This window comes from Macaca nemestrina, chromosome 7, assembly GCF_043159975.1.
Source record: "Macaca nemestrina isolate mMacNem1 chromosome 7, mMacNem.hap1, whole genome shotgun sequence".
In the NCBI taxonomy this organism is placed as follows: domain Eukaryota; kingdom Metazoa; phylum Chordata; class Mammalia; order Primates; family Cercopithecidae; genus Macaca; species Macaca nemestrina.
The window spans coordinates 83649828-83671521 of NC_092131.1; the positions used below are offsets into that span (position 1 = coordinate 83649828).

At 40.6% G+C, this 21694-nt stretch overlaps 1 protein-coding gene across 1 annotated transcript; it reads left to right on the forward strand.

Annotated features, from left to right (window-relative positions):
* The first annotated feature begins 17699 nt into the window (after positions 1-17699).
* On the forward strand, positions 17700-20463 carry LOC105477883 (cathepsin G). Its single transcript, XM_011734768.2, has 5 exons — positions 17700-17807; positions 18571-18718; positions 19171-19306; positions 19482-19736; positions 20171-20463. Exons 1-5 carry the CDS (start codon positions 17753-17755, stop codon positions 20342-20344), a joined length of 768 nt encoding a protein of 255 aa, XP_011733070.2. The 5' UTR covers positions 17700-17752; the 3' UTR covers positions 20345-20463.
* Positions 20464-21694: the final 1231 nt, after the last annotated feature.

The window sequence follows — 21694 nt, forward strand, 5'->3', positions numbered from 1 at the left end:
AAATTACGAGTTGATGGGTGCAGCACACCAACAAGGCACAAGTATACATATGTAACAAACCTGCACGTTATGCACATGTACCCTACAACTTAAAGTATAATAATAATAAATAAATTTAAAAAATAAATAAATAAATGGTGCTGGGAAAATTGACCAGCCATAAGTAGAAAGCTGAAACTGGATCCTTTCCTTACTCCTTATATGAAAATTAATTCAAGATGGATTAGAGACTTAAATGTTTAGACCTAATACCATAAAAACTCTAGAGGAAAACCTAGGTAATACCATTCAGGACATAGGCATGGGCAAAGACTTCATGTCTAAAACACCAAAAGCAACGGCAGCAAAAGCCAAAATTGACAAATGGGATCTAATGAAACTAAAGAGCTTCTGCACAGCAAAAGAAACTACCATCAGAGTGAACAGGCAACCTACAGAATGGGAGAAAATTTTTGCAATCTACTCATCTGACAAAGGGCTCATATGCGGAACCTACAAAGAACTCAAACAAATTTACAAGAAAAAAACAAACAACCCCATCAAAAAGTGGGCAAAGGATATGAACAGACATTTCTTAAAAGAAGACATTCATACAGCCAACAGACACATGAAAAAATGCTCATCATCACTGGCCATCAGAGAAATGCAAATCAAAACCACAATGAGATACCATCTCACACCAGTTAGAATGGCGATCATTAAAAAGTCAGGAAACCACAGGTGCTGAGACGATGTGGAGAAATAGGAACACTTTTACACTGTTGGTGGGATTGTAAACTAGTTCAACCATTATGGAAAACAGTATGGCAATTCCTCAAGGATCTAGAACTAGATGTACCATATGACCCAGCCATCCCATTACTGGGTATATACCCAAAGGATTATAAATCATGCTGCTATAAAGACACAAGCACACGTATGTTTATTGTGGCACTATTCACAATAGCAAAGACTTGGAATCAACCCAAATGTCCATCAGTGACAGACTGGATTAAGAAATTGTGGCACATATACACCATGGAATACTATGCATGGAATACTATAAAAAAGGATCAGTTTGTGTCCTTTGTAGAACATGAATGCAGCTGGAAACCATCATTCTTAGCAAACTATCGCAAGAACAGAAAACAAAACCGCATGTTCTCACTCATAGGTGGGAACTGAACAATGAGATCAGTTGGACTCGGGAAGGGGAACATCACACACTGGGGCCTATCACAGGGAGGGGGGAGGAGGGAGGGATTGCACTGGGAGTTATACCTGATGTAAATGACGAGTTGATGGGTGCTGACGAGTTGATGGGTGCAGCACACCAACATGGCACAAGTATACATATGTAACAAACCTGCACGTTATGCACACGTACCCTAGAACTTAAAGTATAATAATGATAATAAAAAAAAGAAAATAGTGTCTATTTCTCTAGTATATATTTTTGTTGGTTTCGTCAGCATCAGTTCGTTGTTGGTATGTGACTTTAGTTCAGGGTTCTCTATTCTGTTCCATTGATCTATGTATCTACATTTTTTTATTATACTTTAAGTTCTAGGGTACATGTGCACAATGTGCAGGTTTGTTACATATGTATACTTGTGCCTTGTTGGTGTGCTGCACCCATTAACTCGTCATTTACATTAGGTATATCACCTAACGCTATCCCTACCCCCTCCCCCATCCCCACAATAGGACCTGGTGTGTGATGCTCCCCTTCCGGTGTCCAAGTGATTTCATTCTTCAATCCCCACTGATGAGTGAGAACATGCGGTATTTGGTTTTCTGTTCTTGCGATAGTTTGCTGAGAATGATGGTTTCCAGCTGCATTCATGTCCCTACAAAGGACAGGAACTCATCCTTTTTTACGGCTGCATTGTATTCCATGGTGTATATGTGCCACAATTTCTTACTACAGTCTGTCACTGATGGACATTTGGGTTAATTCCAGGTCTTTGCTATTGTGAATAGTGCCACATAAACATACATGTCCATGTGTCTTTATAGCAGCATGACTTATAATTCTTTGGGAATATACCCAGTAATGGGATGGCTGGGTTGAATGGTATTTCTAGTTCTAGGTCCTTGAGGAATCACCACACTGTATTCCACAATGGTTGAACTAGTTTACAGTCCCACCAACAGTGTAAAAGTGTTTCTATTTCTCCACATCCTCTCCAGCACCTGTTGTTTCCTGATTTTTTAACAATTGCCATTCCAACTGGTGTGAGATGGTATCTCATTGTGGTTTTCATTTGCATTTCTCTGATGGCGAGTGATGATGAGCATGTTTTCATGTGTCTATTGGCTGTATGAATGTCTTCTTTTGAGAAGTGTCTGTTCATATCCTTTGCCCACTTTTTGATGGGGTTGTTTGTTTTTTTCTTGTAAATTTGATTGAGTTCTTTGTAGGTTCCACATATGAGCCCTTTGTCAGATGAGTAGATTGCAAAAATTTTCTCCCATTCTGTAGGTTGCCTGTTCACTCTGATGGTAGTTTCTTTTGCTGTGCAGAAGCTCTTTAGTTTCATTAGATCCCATTTGTCAATTTTGGCTTTTGTTGCTGTTGCTTTTGGTGTTTTAGACATGAAGTCCTTGCCCATGCCTATGTCCTGAATGGTATTACCTAGGTTTTCTTCTAGGGATTTTATGGTACTAGGTCTAACATTTAAGTCTCTAATCCATCTTGAATTAATTTTCGTATAAGGAGTAAGGAAAGGATCCAGTTTCAGCTTTCTACTTATGGCTGGTCAATTTTCCCAGCACCATTTATTAAATAGGGAATCCTTTCCCCATTTCTTGTTTTTGTCAGGTTTGTCAAAGATCCGATGGCTGTAGATGTCTAGTATTATTTCTGAGGGCTCTGTTCTGTTCCATTGGTCTATATCTCTGTTTTGGTACCAGTACCATGCTGTTTTGGTTCCTGTAGCCTTGTAGTATAGTTTGAAGTCGGGTAGCGTGATGCCTCCATCTTTGTTCTTTTGGCTTAGGATTGTCTTGGCAATGCAGGGTCTTTTTTGGTTCCATATGAACTTTAAAGCAGTTTTTTTCCAATTCTGTGAAGAAAGTCATCGGTAGCTTAATGGAGATGGCATTGAATTTATAAATTACCTTGGGCAGTATGACCATTTTCACAATATTGATTCTTCCTATACATGAGCATGGTATGTTCTTCCATTTGCTTGTGTCCTCTTTTATTTCACTGAACAGTGGTTTGTAGTTTTCCTTGAAGAGGTCCTTTACATCCCTTGTAAGTTGGATTCCTATGTATTTTTCTCTTTGAAGCTATTGTGAATGGAATTTCATTCATGATTTGGCTCTCTGTTTGTCTGTTACAGGTGTATAAGAATGCTTGTGGGGGGGCGTGCCCAAGATGGTCCAATAGGAACAGCTCCAGCCTCCAGTTCCCAGTGTAAGCGACATAGAAGATGGGTGATTTCTGCAGTTTCAACTGAGGTATCAGGTTCATCTCACTGGGCCTGTTGGACAGTTGGCGCTGGCCTGCAGGTCCAGCCCAACCAGCAAGAACTGAAGCAGGGCGAGGCATCACCTCACCTGGGAAGTGCAAGGGGGAAGGGAATTCCTTTTCCTAGCCAAAGGAAATTGAGACACACAACACCTGGAAAATCAGATAACTCCCACACTAATAATGTGCTTTACCAAGGGTCTTAGCAAACAGCACACCAGGAGATTACATCCCACACCTGGCCCAGAGGGAGCCACGCCCACTGAGCCTCCCTCATTGCTAGCACAGCAATCTGAGATCTAACTGCAAGGTGGCAGTGAGGCTGGGGGAGGGGCATCCAACATTGCAGAGGCTTAAGTAGGTAAACCAAGCCTCCAGGAAGTTCGAATTGGGTGGAGCCCACCACAGCTCAAGGAGGCCGGCCTGCCTCTGTAGATTCCTCCTCTGAGGACGGGGCATAGTTAAACAAAAAGCAGCAGAAACCTCGGCAGAGGTAAATGTCCCCATCTGACAGCTTTGAAGAGAGCAGTGGATCTCCCAGCATGGAGGTTGACATCTGAGAACGGACAGACTGCCTGCTCAAGTGGGTTCCTGACCCCTGAGTAGCCTAACTGGGAGACATCCCCCACTAGGTGCAGAACGACACCTCACACCTCACATGGTGGGGTACACCCCTGAGATGAAGCTTCCAGAGCAACAATAAGACAGCAACACTTGCTGTGCAGCAATATTCTATATTCTGCAGCCTCTGAGGCTGATATCCAGGCAAACAGGGTCTGGAGTGGACCTCAAGCAAACTCCAACAGACCTACAGCTGAAGGTCCTGACTGTTAGAAGGAAAATTAACAAACAGAAAGGACACCCACACCAAAACCCCATCAGTATATCACCATCATTAAAGACCAAAGGCAGATTAAACCAAAAGATGGGGAAAAAAACAGTGCAGAAAAGCTGGAAATTCAAAAAATCAGAGCACATCTCCCCCTCCAAAGGAACGCAGCTCATCGCCAGCAAAGGAACAAAGCTGGACGGAAAATGACTTTCATGAGTCGAGAGAAAAAGGCTTCAGTCGATCAAACTTCTCAGCGCTAAAGGAGGAACTACATAACCAGAGCAAAGAAACTGTAAACCTTGAAAAAAGATTTGATGAATGGCTAACTAGAACAACCAATGTAGAAAAGTCCTTAAAAGAACTGATAGAGATGAAAACCATAACACGAGAACTACATGACAAATGCACAAGCTTCAGTAACCGACTCGATCAACTGGAAGAAAGAGTAACAGCGACTGAAAATCAAATGAATAAAATGAAGCGTGAAGAGAAGTGTAGAGAAAAAAAGAGTAAAAAGAAATGAGCAAAGCCTCCAAGAAACATGGGATTATGTGAAAAGACCAAATCTACATCTGATTGGTGTGCTTGAAAGTGAGGGGGGAAATGGAACCAAGTTGGAAAACACACTGCAGGATATCTTCCAGGAGAACTTCCCCAACCTAGTAAGGCAGGCCAACATTCAAATTAAGGAAATACAGAGAATGCCACAAAGATAATCCTCAAGAAGAGCAACTCCAAGACATATAATTATCAGATTCACCATGTTGAAATGAAGGAAAAAATGTTAAGGGCAGCTGGAGAGAAAGATCAGGTTACACAAAAAGGGAAGCCCATCAGACTAACAGCAGATCTCAAGCAGAAACTCTACAAGCCAGAAGAGAGTGGGGGCCAATATTCAACATCCTTAAAGAAAATAATTTTCAGCCCAGAATTTCATATCCAGCCAAACTAAGTTTCATAAGTGAAGGAGAAATAAAATCCTTTACAGACAAGTAAATGCTTAGAGATTTTGTCACCACCAGGTCTGCCCTAAAATAGATCCTGAAGGAAGCACTAAACATGGAAAAGAACAACAGATACCAGCCATTGCAAAAACATGTCAAAATGTAAAGTCCATCGATGCTAGAAAGAAACTGCATCAACTAGTGAGCAAAATACCCAGCTAATATCATAATGACATGATCAAGTTCACACATAACAATATTAACCGTAAATATAAATGGAGGAAATGGTCCAATTAAAAGACACAGACTGGCAAATTGGATAAAGAGTCAAGACACATCAGTTTGCTGTATTCAGGAGACCCATCTCACATGCAGAGACACACATAGGCTCAAAATAAAGGGATGGAGAAAGATCTACCAAGAAAATGGAAAACAAAAAAAAAGCAGGGGTTGCAATCCCAGTCTCTGATAAAACAGACTTTAAACCATCAAAGATCAAAAGAGACAAAGAACACCATTACATAATGGTAAAGGGATCAATTCATCAGGAAGAGCTAACTAGCCTAAAGATATATGCACTCAATACAGGAGAACCCAGATTCATAAAGCAAGTCCTTAGAGACTTACAAAGAGACTTAGACGCCCATACAATAATAATGGGAGACTTCAACACCCCACTGTCAACATTAGACAGATCAACGAGACAGAAAGTTAACAACAACATCCAGGAATTGAACTTAACTCTGCACCAAGCGGACCTAACAGACATCTACACAACTCTCCACCCCAAATCAATAGAATATGCATTCGTCTCAGCACCACATCGCACTTATTCCAAAATTGACCACAAGTCAGAAGTAAAGCACTCCTCAGCAAATGTACAAGAACAGAAATTATAACAAACTGTCTCTCAGACCACAGTGAAATCAAACTAGAACTCAGGACTAAGAAACTCAATCAAAACCGCTCAACTACATGGAAACTGAACAACCTGCTCCTGAATGACTACTGGGTACATAACAAAATGAAGGCAGAAATAAAGATGTTCTTTGAAACCAATGAGAGCAAAGATACAACATACCAGAATCTCTGGGACACATTTAAAGCAGTGTGTGAGGGAAACTCATAGCACTAAACGCCCACAACAAAAAGCAGGAAAGATCTAAAATTGACACCCTACCATCACAATTAAAAGAACTAGAGAAGCAAGAGCAAACACATTCGAAAGCTAGCAGAAGGCAAGAAATAACTAAGATCAGCACAGAACTGAAGGAGATAGAGACACAAAAAACCCTCCAAAGAATCAATGAATCCAGGAGTTGGTTTTTTGAAAAGATCAACAAACTTGATAGACTGCTAGCAAGACTAATAAAGAAGAAAAGAGAGAAGAATCAAATAGATGCAATAAAAAATGATAAAGGGCATATCACCACCGACCCCACAGAAATACAAACTACCATCAGAGAATACTATAAACATCTCTACGCAAATAAACTAGAAAACCTAGAAGAAATGGATAATTTCCTGGACACTTACATTCTCCCAAGACTAAACCAGGAAGGAGTTGAATCCCTGAGTAGACCAATAGCAGGCTCTGAAATTGAGGCAATAATTAATAGCCTACCAACCAAAAAAAGTCCAGGACCAGATGGATTCACAGTCGAATTCTACCAGAGGCATAAGGAGGAGTTGGTACCATTCCTTCTGAAACTATTCCAATCAATAGAAAAAGAGGGAATCCTCCCTAACTCATTTTATGAGGCCAACATCATCCTGATACCAAAGCCTGGGAGAGATACAACAAAAAAAGACAATTTTAGACCAGTATCCCCAATGAACATCGATGCAAAAATCCTCAATGAAATACTGGCAAACCGAATCCAGCAGCACATCAAAAAGCTTATCCACCATGATCAAGTGGGCTTCATCCCTGGGATGCAAGGCTGGTTCAACATACACAAATCAATAAACAAAATCTGGCATATAAACAGAACCAAAGACAAGAACCACATGATTATCTCAATAGATGCAGAAAAGGCCTTTGACAAAATTCAACAGTCCTTCATGCTAAAAACTTTCAATAAATTTGGTATTGATGGAATGTATCTCAAAATAATAAGAGCTATTTATGACGAACCCACAGCCAATATCATACTGAATGGGCAAAAACTGGAAGCATTCCCTTTGAAAACCGGCACAAGACAGGGATGCCCTCTCTCACCACTCCTATTCAATATGGTGTTGGAAGTTCTGGCTAGGGCAATCAAGCAAAAGAAAAGAAATGAAGGGTATTCAGTTAGGAAAAGAAGAAGTCAAATTGTCCCTGTTTGCAGATGACATGATTGTATATTTAGAAAACCCCATTGTCTCAGCCCAAAATCTCCTTAAGCAGATAAGCAACTTCAGCAAAGTCTCAGGATACAAAATCAACGTGCAAAAATCACAAGCATTCTTATACACCAGTAACAGACAAACAGAGAGCCAAATCATGAATGAACTCCCATTCACAATAGCTTCAAAGAGAATAAAATACCTAGGAATCCAACTTACAAGGGATGTAAAGGACCTCTTCAAGGAGAATTACAAACCACTGCTCAGTGAAATAAAAGAGGACACAAACAAATGGAAGAACATACCATGCTCATGGATAACAATCAATATTGTGAAAATGGTCATACTGCCCAAGGTAATTTATAGATTCAATGCCATCCCCATTAAGCTACCAATGACTGTCCTCACGGAATTGGAAAAAAACTGCTTTAAAGTTCATATGGAACCAAAAAAGACCCTGCATTGCCAAGACTATCCTAAGCCAAAAGAACAAAGCTGGAGGCATCACGCTACCTGACTTCAAACTATACTACAAAGCTACAGTAACCAAAACAGCATGGTACTGGTACCAAAACAGAGATATAGACCAATGGAACAGAACAGAGTCCTCAGAAATAATACCACACATCTACAGCCATCTGATCTTTGATAAACCTGAGAGAAACAAGAAATAGGGAAAGGATTCCCTATTTAATAAATGGTGCTGGGAAAATTGACTAGCCATAAGCAGAAAGCTGAAACTGGATCCTTTCCTTACTCCTTATATGAAAATTGATTCAAGATGGATTAGAGACTTAAATGTTAGACCGAAAACCATAAAAACCCTAGAAGAAAACCTAGGTAATACCATTCAGGACATAGGCATGGGCAAGGACTTCATGTCTAAAACACCAAAAGCAGCAGCAACAAAAGCCAAAATTGACAAATGGGATCTAATGAAACTAAAGAGCTTCTGCACAGCAAAAGAAACTACCATGAGAGTGAACAGGCAACCTACAGAATGGGAGAAAATTTTTGCAATCTACTCATCTGACAAAGGGCTAATATCCAGAACCTATAACGAACTCAGTCAAATTTACAACAGAAAAACAACCCTATCAAAAAATGGGCAAAGGATACGAACAGACACTTCTCAAAAGAAGACATTCATACAGCCAACAGGCACATGAAAAAATGCTCACCATGACTTGCCATCAGAGAAATGCAAATCAAAACCACAATGAGATATCATCTCACACCTGTTAGAATGGCAATCATTAAAAAATCAGGAAACAACAAGTGCTGGAGAGGATGTGGAGAAATAGGAACACTTTTACACTGTTGGTGGGACTGTAAACTAGTTCAACCATTGTGGAAAACAGTGTGGCAATTCCTCAAGGATTTAGAACTAGAAATACCATTTGACCCAGCCATCGCATTACTGGGTATATACCCAAAGGATTATAAGTCATGCTGCTATAAAGACACATGCACCTGTATGTTTATTGCAGCACTATTCACAATAGCAAAGACTTGGAATCAACCCAAATGTCCATCAGTGACAGACTGGATTAAGAAAATGTGGCACATATATACCATGGAATACTATGCAGCCATAAAAAAGGATGAGTTCATGTCCTGTGTAGGGAGATGGATGTAGCTGGAAACCATCATTCTCTGCAAACTATAGCAAAAACAGAAAACCAAATACCACATGTTCTCACTCATAGGTGGGAATTGAACAATGAGATCACTTGGACACAGGAAGGGGAGCATCACACAATGGGTCCTATTGTGGGGAGGGGGTAGGGGGAGGGATAGCATTAGGAGATATATCTAATGTAAATGACAAGTTAATGGGTGCAGCACACCAACAAGGCACATGTATACATATGTAACAAACCTGCACGTTGTGCACATGTACCCTAGAACTTAAAGTATGATTAAAAAAGTATCCATAAATAGCTCACAGCTTAGTATATAAAATCAGATATGTAAATAAGTAATCTGTAATTAGACTAATTACAGTCAGATTATTCCTATTTTATAATATCTAAAAAAAAATTGTAAAAGAAATAAAATCCTTCCTCAGAAAAAAAAAGAAACTGGTATATTTATACAATGGAATACTACTTAGCCATAAAAAGGAATTAATTAATGGCATTCACAGTGACCCGGATGAGATTGAAGACTATTATTCTAAGTGAAGTAACTCAGGAATGGAAAACAAAACATTGTATGGTCTCACTGATATGCAGGAGCTAAGCTATGAGGATGCAAAGATATAAGAATGATACAATGGACTTTGGGGACTTGGGAGGAAAAGTGGGAGGAGGACAAGGGATAAAACACAACAAATATGGTGTAGTGTATACTGCTCAGGTGAAGAGTGCACCAGAATCTCACAAATCACCACTAGAGAAATTACTCATGTAACCAAATACCACCAGTACCCCAATAACTTATGGAAAAATAAAAAATAAAATAAAATAAAATAAAATAAAAAGATATCTCATGCTCAGGAAAAAGAAGAATTAATATTGTGCATAATAGCCCTATTACCCAAAGCAATCCCTATCTATGAATTCCATGCTATTCCTATCAAAATGTCAATGACATTCTTCACAGGTGTAGGAAAAAATCCTAAAATTTATATGGAACCAAAAAAGATCCCGAATAGCCAAAGCAATCCCAAGCAAGAAGAGCAAAGCTGGAGGCATCACACTACTTGACTTCAAATATACTACAAAGCTATAGTAACAAAATCAGCATGGCACTGGCATTTAAACAGACATTTAAACTAATGGAACATAATAGAGAACCCAGAAATAAATCCATGTATTTACAGCCAGCTGATTTTTGACAGTTGCCAAGAGTACACATTGGGAAAAGGACACCCTCTTCAATGAATGATTCTGGCAAAATCAGCTGTCTATATGCAGAAGAATGAAACTAGATCCCTATCTCTTTTCATATACAAAAACCAACTCGAAATGTATGAAAGCCTTAAATGTAAGACCGAAAAATATAAAACTACTAGAAAAAAACATAGGAGTAATGCTTTAGGACTTCAATCCAGGCAAAGATTTCATGGTTAAGACCTCAAAATCACAGACAACAAAAACAAACATAGACAAAATAGATTATATTAAAATAAAAGCTCTGCACAGCAAAGGAAGCAACAGAATAAAGAGACAACCTGTAAAATGGGAGAAAATATTTGCAAACCATTCATCCAGCAAGGAACTAATATCCAGAATACACAAGGAACTCAAAAATTCAACAGCAAAATAATAATAATAATAATCCTATGAAAAAGGGCAAAGGATAGGAATAGACATTTCTTAAAAGAAAATGGCCAACAGAGATATGAAAAAGTGTTCAACCTCATTCATTACCAGGAAAATGCAAATCAAAACCACCATGAGATATCATCTGACCTCAGTTATAATGCTATTATCAAAAAGACAAAATATAAGGAATGCTGGCGAGGATGCAGAGAAAAGGAAACTTATCCACTGTTGGTGAGAATATAAATTAGCATAGCAATTAGGGAAAACAGTATAGAGGTTTCACCAAAAAATAAATAAATAAATAAATAGAGCTACCACATGATCCAGCATTTCCACTACTGGGTATTTATTCAAATGAAAGGAAATCAGTACATCAAAGGGATACCTGCACTTCCGTGTTTATGCAGCACTACCCACAATAGCAAAGATATGTAATCAAGCTAAATATTCACCAATGGATGAATCGATAAGGAAAAAAATACATATGTATATATATACACACACACATCTATATACACATACACAAACATACACACACACATCACCTTTACGTCTTTCTCACATCTACCCAGGATCTCAGAGGCACTGCTCAATCTTAGAAGTAAGCCTCTCTGCCAGGAAACATGAAGGACCTTGAATCGTTTTTCAAATCTTTCTCTGCCATAGCCAGGGCTTCTGCTTGCCTGTTTCCCTCTGACTACTCTGATGAGAAGATTTTAAGCAACTCCCAGTGATTTTGCTACAGCAAATTATGTATTTCAGGACCCTCTGAGGGGTTCACTCTTTCCTTTGTCACCTTTTCTTTCCTACAAGAACGCCAACACAGGCCAGTTCTTGGCAAGAAAGCATCTGGCTCCCTGAAGACAACTGTGGTGGTGGGAAGACAATGACTCTGGCACACTCCTCTCTCAGCACTGACCCTTAATAAAGCAATCACAAGTTCATCAGTGGGAACTTCCCAAGGAGCTTCCAAAATGTCCTTTTAAGAGTGATTTTAAGGTAGCCCTGAGGGTCTGGAGCGATTCAGTACTATGCTGGTCTCCTATAAAGCCAAGAGGAAGTAAATTGGTTACTGAGTAGAGTAGCATCAGAGGAAAGGAGGGGGATTTGACCCAGCAACAACTGGCAACTGCCTTCTCAGAGGATTTGCATTGTCAGTGGCTTATGGGGCCCAGGGAGGAGGTGGAAAACACTCTACATTAATGTCCCAACATCCCAGAGGAGAAAAAAATTATAACTGACGGAAATGTAATAAAACAGTCAAAAGCAGATGTAACCAGTTATAGATATTGTGAAACATATTAGTCTTTTTGTTCAAATATTATAATTTTTATTAAAATAAAAAATAAATTAAAAGTACGTGCCCCACTCTACTCATATATTCCCCCTCTCTATCTGAATGTTCTCTCTAATCCCCATCCTCTGGCAATCAGATTTTTTTAAAAACGTATTACAAAATGTACACACAAGAGTTCATAAAACATAAATTGAGAGTTTAAAGAGTAATTATAAGGTAAACACTATATTTTATGTCAGGAAATTGGGTTTGTTCAACACTACTGAAATCTGCTATATGTCTCTTCCTACTCAAAATATCCTCTCTGCCCTCCAATTCCAGAGTTAACTACTTTTCTGACTTTGGTGATAACTATTTCCTTGCTTTTCATCACACATTTACCCCATATATATATATATTGCTATCCAATATACTTTCATTTTGCCTAGTTTTGAACTTTATATAAATAAAATTAAAGTAGTCTTCTTGGGTTCTTTTAACATTATGCTTGTAAGATCCATTTGCATAGCTGCATGAAGGAAGAGTTTTATTTTTATGGGTAAGCAATATTCCATTATATGAATATACTACAATTTGATTATTCATGGTGCTGTTGGTGGACCAAGTGTTTCCAGTTTGAGGCTATCATGAACATGCTGCTATGACCTTCTTGGACACGTGTGTGGTAGAAATTTGCACCCAATGTTTCTCTAGGGTGTATACCTAGGATTGGGAAAAGAGCCAACATGGTAGCTGTAACTGGTATTGCACTTTTTTCTTTTTTCTTTCCTTGAGACAGGGTCTTGCCTTGTCACCCAGGCTGGAATGCAATGGCACAATCATGGCTCACTGCAGCCTCAACTCCCACTACAGCCTTCCAAGTAGCTGGGACTACAGGCACATGCCATCACACCCAGTCTCCAACTCCTGGGCTCAAGTGATCCCCTTACCTTGGCCTCCCAAAGTGCTGGGATTACAGGCATAAGCCACCATACGTGGCCTTCATTATGCTCAAATGAGTGCTTCTCTAATATCTAGTCAGGGTAACACGTTTTCATGTTTACTGACCACTTCGATTTCCTGTTTTGAGATAAAACTCTTCAAGTCTTTTGGCTACTGTTTTATTAAGTTAATTGTCTTCTTCATTGCAAGTTTGTTTTGTTTTGTTTTGTTTTGTTTTGAGATAGCCTCTCTTTGTTGCCCAGTGAGGCAATCTCGGCTTACAGCAACCTCAGCCTCCCCAGTTCCCCAAGCAATTCTCCTACCTCAGCCTCTCGAGTAGCTGAGGTTACAAGCATGTGCCACCATCCTGGCTAATTTTTTTGTGTATATTCCTAGTAGAGACGGGTTTTCACCAGGTTGGTCAGGCTGGCCTCCAACTCCTGACCTCAAGTGATCTGCCCGCCTTGGTCTCCCAAGGTGCTGGGGCATGGGTGAGCCACTGCACCTGGCCAGATTTTTACAAGTTCTTTATATAATTTGAATATAAGCCCTTTGTTGGTCATGTGTATTTCAAGCATCTTTGCCTACTCTATGAATTGTCTTTTGTTTCTCTCAATTTTGATGTGTCAAATTCGTCAGTCCTTTTCTTCATTATTAGTACTTTATATACAGTACTAAAATCTTTACCTACCATGAAGATATTCTTCCATTATATATTCAAATCATTATTCCTACTTGGATCCATAATCTACCTAGAATAAGTTTTTTGATATTTTGGGAGAAGAAGGTCAAGTTTTATTTTTCCACATAGAAAATATGAGTCTCTATAGGACACCATAAAGGCACTTTATTATCCCAGTACCATTTACTGGGGAGAAAAATGGAAAACAGTCTTTTCCCTATTATGATGAAAGGTGCAACATCCGTCATAAATCAATCCATCCATGTGTATGTCAGTGTCCACATGCATGTGGAGTCCTTACTTCTGGTCCATTAGTCTATGTTTCTATGCCTCATCAGTACCACACTATCTTCATTCCCATGGCTTTCTTCGCTAAAACAAGGCTTCCATCTTATTCTCATTCTTTAGTGGTGTCCTGGCTATCATTAGCCATTTGTTTTCCAAATATACTTACAATCAGTTAAGTTCTATAAAATCCCTCTCATTGCAATGAATCTATATAGATCAATTTTGGCAGAGCTGACATTTTTACAATATTTAGTCTTCTTCCAATCTATGAACATGGAATCTCTCCACATTTAGGTCTTCTTGAATGTCTCTTCATTCAGTTTTACAATTTTCACTAAAGAGGTCTTTCACATATTCTTTTAGATTTATATTTAGTTATTTGATCATTTCCATGCCATTTAAGTATTACTTTCTAAAAATTTCTTTCTAACAGTGTTGCAGTACATGTAGAAATATGATTGTTTTAAATTGATTTTTTCTAGCAAATCTGTAAAACTATTATTATGGTAATTTACCTGTAGATGCTTTTGGATTGTCTACGTATACTACCATTTCCTCATATCATTACAATTTTGTTTTCTCTTTTTTCTGTCTTTATACCTTTCATTTCCATTTCCTACCTAACTGCACTGGCTGAAACCGCTAGTGTACTGTTGAACAGAACTGATAATAATTTGTATTCCGGCATTCTTGTAATGTTTTGCTCTCAAAACAAGGTTTTAACACTTTTCCATTAAGTATAATGATTGCTATGGGAATTTTGTGGATAACTTCTATCAGATTAAAGACATTTCTTTTTATTCCTAGTCTGTTAAGAATATTTTTTAAGTAAATAAGGGTAAATTTTAGAAAATGTTTGAGGACTTCGTTGTTTCACTTAAATAATCACATGATGTTTCTTCTTTAATCAGTTCATATGATGTGTTACAGCAATTTTGCTTTTCAAACGAAAAGTCATCTATGTGTTCCTAGGATAAACCCAAGTTACTTATGATATATTAATATCTATTTGCTTATTGATTGATTTGGTTTGCATCAATATTTGAAAGTTATATTGAGCTATAATGTTTCATTTCTATATTGTCTTTATTGGGTTCGGCATGGAGGTTATGCCAGTCCCATAAAGGGAAGGGTAGCATCCATTCTTCAGAAGAAACCATATAGCATTCTTTAAATATTTTCTATAGATTACTCCTTAATGTGACCATCAAAATAAAAGTTGAAATTTTGTGGATTCAGCACATTCCCTTGGAACAACAGTAGCTTCCTAACTAGACTCTCATTATTCCTTCAACCTGACCTGATAGTCACTTCAAGGCTGGTAGTTCTTCGAGGTTTGTAAAGTTTTTAGATATCTTAAACAACTTTGATTCCTTTTAACAAGAAGATTGCATGAAATTCTAGGTCACTATTAATGAAATTTCCTAATCAATATTTATTACATGACCGAATGCATATATTTTACTCCTCTTTTTTCATATGTGCAGGTTTTTCTTTATCCCGTTCTTCTATTTTTAAGTTAAACTAACATTTTAAAACAAAACACAATGTTGAAAAATTTTAATGAATTAAATTATGCCAAATGCTAAGGCACTAATAAAGGTGCTATACTATTCTCTCTTTGTTCCCTTCTTCTTCACGTTACTTTTCAGATGCATAAAGAGATTTGATAGAGCCTGTACAAGAGAAGAGGTTAAGCCCTGTGCAGCTCTAAAAATAAGTGAAAAAATTATATATTTATGTATAAGGAAAGGAATGCTAACATTCATGAGATTTTCAAGAGGGCCTATTATACTCCATAAAGCCTGGGAATTGTATCTCACACCAATTAGAATGGCTATTACTAAAAAGTCAAAAAATAACAGATGCTGGCAAAGTTGCAGACAAAAGAGAACATTTACACACTGTTGGTGGGAGCAGTTAAACCGTTGCGGAAAGCAGTATGGTGATTCTTCAAAGAGCTAAAAACAGAACTACCATTCGACCCAGCAATCCCATTACTGGATATTTGCCCAGAGAAATATAAATCATTCTACCATAAAGACACATGCACACAGATGTTCACTGCAGCACTATTCACAATAGCAAAGACATGGAAACAATCTAACTGCCCATCAATAGACTAAAGAAAATGTGGTACATATACATCATGGTACATATACATATGCAGTCATAAAAAAGAATGGACTCATGACCTTTGCAGAGACATGGATGGAACTGGAGGCTATTATCCTTAGCAAACTAACACAGGAAACCAAAGAGTACATGTTCTCACTTATACGTGGGAGCTAAATGATAAGAACTTACGAACACAAAGAAGAAAACAGACAGTGGGGTAAGAAGAGTGAGAGGAGCGGAAAAGATAACTATTGAGTGCTGGTCTTAATATCTGGGTGATAAATATGTACAACAAACCTCCATAACGTGTGTTTACCTATGTAACAAACCTTCACATGTACCCCCAAACCTAAAATAAAAGTTAAAAATAAATACATAAGTAAAAGATTTTAAAAATAAAAGACAGAAAAAAGAGATTGGGAATTGTATTAGTCTTCAATTCTGCTATTTCTGCAAAAATTATACTGGATTGTAATGGTTTTCTGTGCATACACAGAATCTTCTAAATATTTTTAAGTGTTTTTAATAATCCACTGTGTTACTCTGCAGTAATTTGCTGTTCTTTTCTCCCATTGTTGAGTATGTGGCTCTGGTTCCCTTATAGGTAGCACAGCAATGAATGTACCTCCTTCTCAGAAGCTTTTGCTCCTGGGATTAGGTTGATGGGCCTCTAATGTCACCAATGAAATGGGATCTTAGATATTTTCCAGCTAGGATATGACAGCTCCCAATAAAATCAAGTCACTAAACCTTTACTGCAAGCAAGGAGCCATTCTGGAACATAAAGACTTTAACCTTGGGTAGGAAGCAGGCAAGTAGAAGTCTTCAATTGCGTCATAACTTTCACTGAGGCCTCCAGTGACCTGAGAAAGTAATTGTGAGTGTCAGAGCCTTGTTCTTCCTTTTCTTTCTCCAGCAGCACGCTTCACCTCCTCAGGAGAGTGCCTACGCAATCTGACTTGACAACTTCTAGAAAGAAATTGGAGCAACAGGGGTCTCAGCAGGGTGGTCTTGGGCCAAACAGTGAAAGCAGGCAGGCTTACCCTTTCCTCTTCTGCCCCCTTCAACTTTTTCCTGGTGTTCTTACCCACATCCCTCACCACACCACACCCTTTCATTCATCCTTGTCCCAGACTTATTAAGTATATACAGATAAGCAATCCAGGGAACTTGCATTCATTAAGAGAAACCCAGAAATTCAAAAGGACTGATGCTCTAAATCCAGAGGAATAGAAAACAGGAATTGGGCAGCTGCCAGCTTTCTTGCTTTGCTGGAGTATTCTGGAATTTGATGGATTGAGGGTTCTGGACACAATGCCCAAAGCCCCTTCCTTGTTGTGCTGGGTTCCTATTTCTGTTCTCAGCACTGACTCAACAGCTGCACAAGAGCTCGCCATGTTGGCTTGGATTACACCCTCTCACCCAGATCTCCGGCAGTTTGCGGGCAAACCTCCTGAGCAGCCTTGGGTGATGAAACCTATCGTGGTAGCAGGAGAATGGGACTGTGAATTCTCAATCCCCTATCCCCACCCCTTCCTTCCTCTCTCAGGGCCTTAAAGTCTAGCAGAAGGAAGCACAGCAGCAACTGACTGGGCAGCCTTTCAGGAAAGATGCAGCCACTCCTGCTTCTGCTGGCCTTTCTCCTACCCACTGGGGCCAAGGCAGGTGAGTGACCGCCCCCACCCGCAGAGGCCTGACATCATCCCATAGATTCTTGAGCCAAATTGCCTTGTATATCCCAATTCTGTACTGTTGAGCAAGTTATTTGAATTTGTATTTCCTCAGTTTCCTCATCTATAAAATGAGAATAATATTAATACCGACTTTGCAGAGTTGCCATGAGAGTTAAATAAGTTAGAGTACTTAAATGTCTTGGAATTGCCCGCACACTGTAAGTGCTATAAAAACTTGCTTTGTATAAATAATTCAGCAGCATGTGTCAGAGTTTACCTAGGAGGTAAGAATACAGCAGTAACAGTACCATCAGCTCATGTCTAGATTTTTAAACACCAGTCCCACCTGGTCTTGAATTGGACTCAGAGGGCTCCGGGAAGCTCCATGAGGATGAAAGTATAAGGCAACTTCAGGAACAATCCTGTATTTACAGCAAAGCATCTCCTCAATACCTGAGGCTGAAGCTGGCCTTGCCTGGAACAAGGGTTGTTCTCCCTCTTTTGGAGAGGAGAAGGGAGCTGAGGCCTACGGTGGGGAAAAGAGCTCCTTTCAAGACAGCAGTGTTTCCTGTAGAACCCAGGAGCCCCCTCCCAATCTGGTGCCCCATAGACTCCAACCCTCAGCACCATCTCCTCCCTCTCCTGCACCTTCTCTCCTGCCATCTCCATCTTCCAGCCTTTCTGGAGCCACCAATCTGGTACCCACACTGCAGGTTCAGCAAGCATAGAGTTAAGTGCCAAATGCTTCCTTCCAGGGGAGATCATCGGAGGCCGGGAGACCAGGCCCCACTCCCGCCCCTACATGGCGTATCTTCAGATCCAGTCTCCAAGAGGTCGGAACAGCTGCGGAGGGTTCCTGGTGCGAGACAACTTTGTGCTGACAGCAGCTCACTGCTGGGGAAGGTGAGGAGTTAAGTAGCTTCCTGGGCAGCCAGGAACACAGCCCTGGGGAGCTCTTCGGAGCATCCATCTGAAAGAAGGGTTGTAGCAACAAAAAGGGTGAAAGAGGGACCAAGTGAGTCTTTGCGGGAGGGAACAGGCCAGTGTAAACGAGGAGGAAAGGAGGATATGATCAAAAAGAGCAAGAGGAAGAGATGGAAGACACATATTGGGGCTCAAAATATAAACTCAGGCTATTTATCAATTTAATCTGGGGCAGCAAACCTGAAGGCAACTACCACTCTGTCATCCCTAGCTCAGAGGTGCTGAGAAAGAGGATACAGCTGAGCCCCTGGGCCCTCCCATCCCCTCGATTCTGGTTAGCTGCAGTCTTGCCCTCCTGGTGCTGTCCGCCTACCCTGCAGAGCCGGTGGACCATAGCTCCTGCAGCCCAGACCTACCTCTTGCTTTTGCAGCTCTATAAATGTCACCCTGGGCGCCCACAATATCCAGAGACGGGAAAACACCCAGCAACATATCACTGCGCGCAGAGCCATCCCCCACCCTCGATATAATCAGCAGACCATCCATAATGACATCATGTTATTGCAGGTACCACCTACCTGGCTCTCTGGCTCCTTCCTAGTGTGTCCAGGAACAATGGAGGAGGAAGTGAGGGCAAGGCTTCAGGGTAGCGGGGAGGGTATGGGACGTGTACTGCACCAGCGACCCCTGAGCCTTGGCTGGAGGCCCCAACTGAGCGGGAATGCCTACATTCTTCCTCCAGCTGAGCCGAAGAGTCAGACGGAATCGAAATGTGAGACCAGTGGCTCTGCCTAGCACCCAGGAGAGACTGAGACCCGGGACGCAGTGCACTGTGGCTGGCTGGGGCTTGGTCAGCCAGACGAGGAGAACAGACACACTCCGAGAGGTGCAGCTGAGAGTGCAGAGGGATAGGGAGTGCCTCCGCCTCTTCTCTTCCTACGACGGCGGAAGCCAGATTTGTGTGGGGGACCGGCGGGAACGGAAGGCTGCCTTCAGGGTAACGCATGGGCATTGGCCAACACACCCCGGGATAGAGGGGCCTATGCAGAGCCAGGGCAGTGCGAACAGATTCCATCCCCACAGCCTCAGCCTGGGGGCCAGATCAGGGTGAGCTGGGGACTGATTTCCCCATCAACCTGGTGTCTGGGGGAATAGGAGGAAGACCCACAACATATACATAGGCAACATTCTCCTGGAGAAGGGGGAGGTACCTTGACTCGGATTGGGCTGGAGACAGTAACTCAGGCGGAGCTGAAGTCCAGCGACCAAAAGGGTCCAGAGGCTTGGCTCTGCACCCCACCAATCTTCCATCTCACACGCACCCAGTAGTTGAAGGGGCCCACCCACCCCTGCCTTCTCTGAGAGCCCGGAGCTCAGGGCAGCAGGAGCAAGGAGGCCTGTCTCAGTCTCCCTTCCCCTCTCTACCTACAGGGGGACTCCGGAGGCCCCCTGCTGTGTAACAATGTGGCCCACGGCATCGTCTCCTATGGAAGACCGTCAGGGATTCCTCCAGAAGTCTTCACCAGGATCTCAAGTTTCCTGCCCTGGATAAGGAGAACAATGAGAAGCTTCAAACAGCTGGATCAGATGGAGATCCCCTTGTGACTGACTCTTCTTCTCGGGGACACAGACCAGCTCCACAGGGTTGCCACAGCCTTAATAAACGTCCCCAGAGTATAAATAACCAATTCCTCATTTGTTCATTAAACGTCATTCAGTACTTAGTTTGTTTGGATTGCTACAACAAAATAGCACAAATTGGGTGGCTTATAAATAACAAATTTATTTCTCACAGGTTTAGAGGCTAAGAAGTCTAAGATCAAGTCACTAGCTGATTCAGTGTCTAATAAGGGCCCATTTTCTGGTTCACAGACAATCATTGTCTCCCTGTGTCCTCCTATGGTAAAGGGGCAAAGGAATTCTCTGATGTCTCTTTTGCAAAGGACCTAGACCCATTCAAAGAGCTCAGCTCTTACGACGTAATCACATCCCAAAGGCCCCACCTAATGCCATCACATTGGGGATTAGGTCTGGGAAACATAGGGAAACACTGTCTCTACACAAAATTTTAAAATTAGCCAGGCATGGTGGCAAGTGCCTGTAGTCCCAGCTACTTGGGAGGCTAAAGTGGAAGGATTACTTGAACCCAGGAGGTTGAGGCTGCAGTGAACCATGCACTACAGCCTGAGCGACAGAGCAAGACCCCATCCCAAGAAAAAAAAAAAAGACTGGCAGGCCAAAAAGACAGAACTGAAATTCCAAAAAAAGACCTACTTTAGTGTATGAAAAAGGTGGCATCTCAAATCACTGGGAAACAATGGATTTTTAATAAATAGCATTAGAACAACTAGATAGATATTTGGAGGGGATGGAAAGTATAATTGGATCCATTCCTCACACCATACTTCAAAATAAACCTCAAATGGATCACAGATCTCAATGCAAAAACATTAAACCATACAAGCACTGGAATAAAGAAAAAGTAAAGAGATTTGCTTCTTTAAAAATAGTTAATGAGCACCCATGTTCATAACAACACTAACCACAATAGCCGGGGATGGAAGAACCCCAGCATCCATCACCAGCCAGCATACTTGTCCTAAACCTTGTGAAAGAAAATAGACTCTCAGGACCCAAACCTCACTATTCCAAAGGGAAAGTTAAGCTTGGGAACTGACCCACGGTAAAAAAAATAAATAAATAAAAAATATAAATAAATAAAAAATAAACTGCTTTCTATTTATTTCCAAACAGCTATAATTCATAATCCTGTGGCATCACCTCATTTCCTCTACTTGCTTTTCCACATGTTTACTTTATCTTGTGTAAGATGTAGATTTAATGAGGCTAATTAGAACCTCACAAGAACATAACCATCTGCCTCATGTCCTACTCTCCCATTTTTACCTTCCTGCTTGCCCTTTCCCCTTTAAATACTGAAGTTCCTAAAACCCT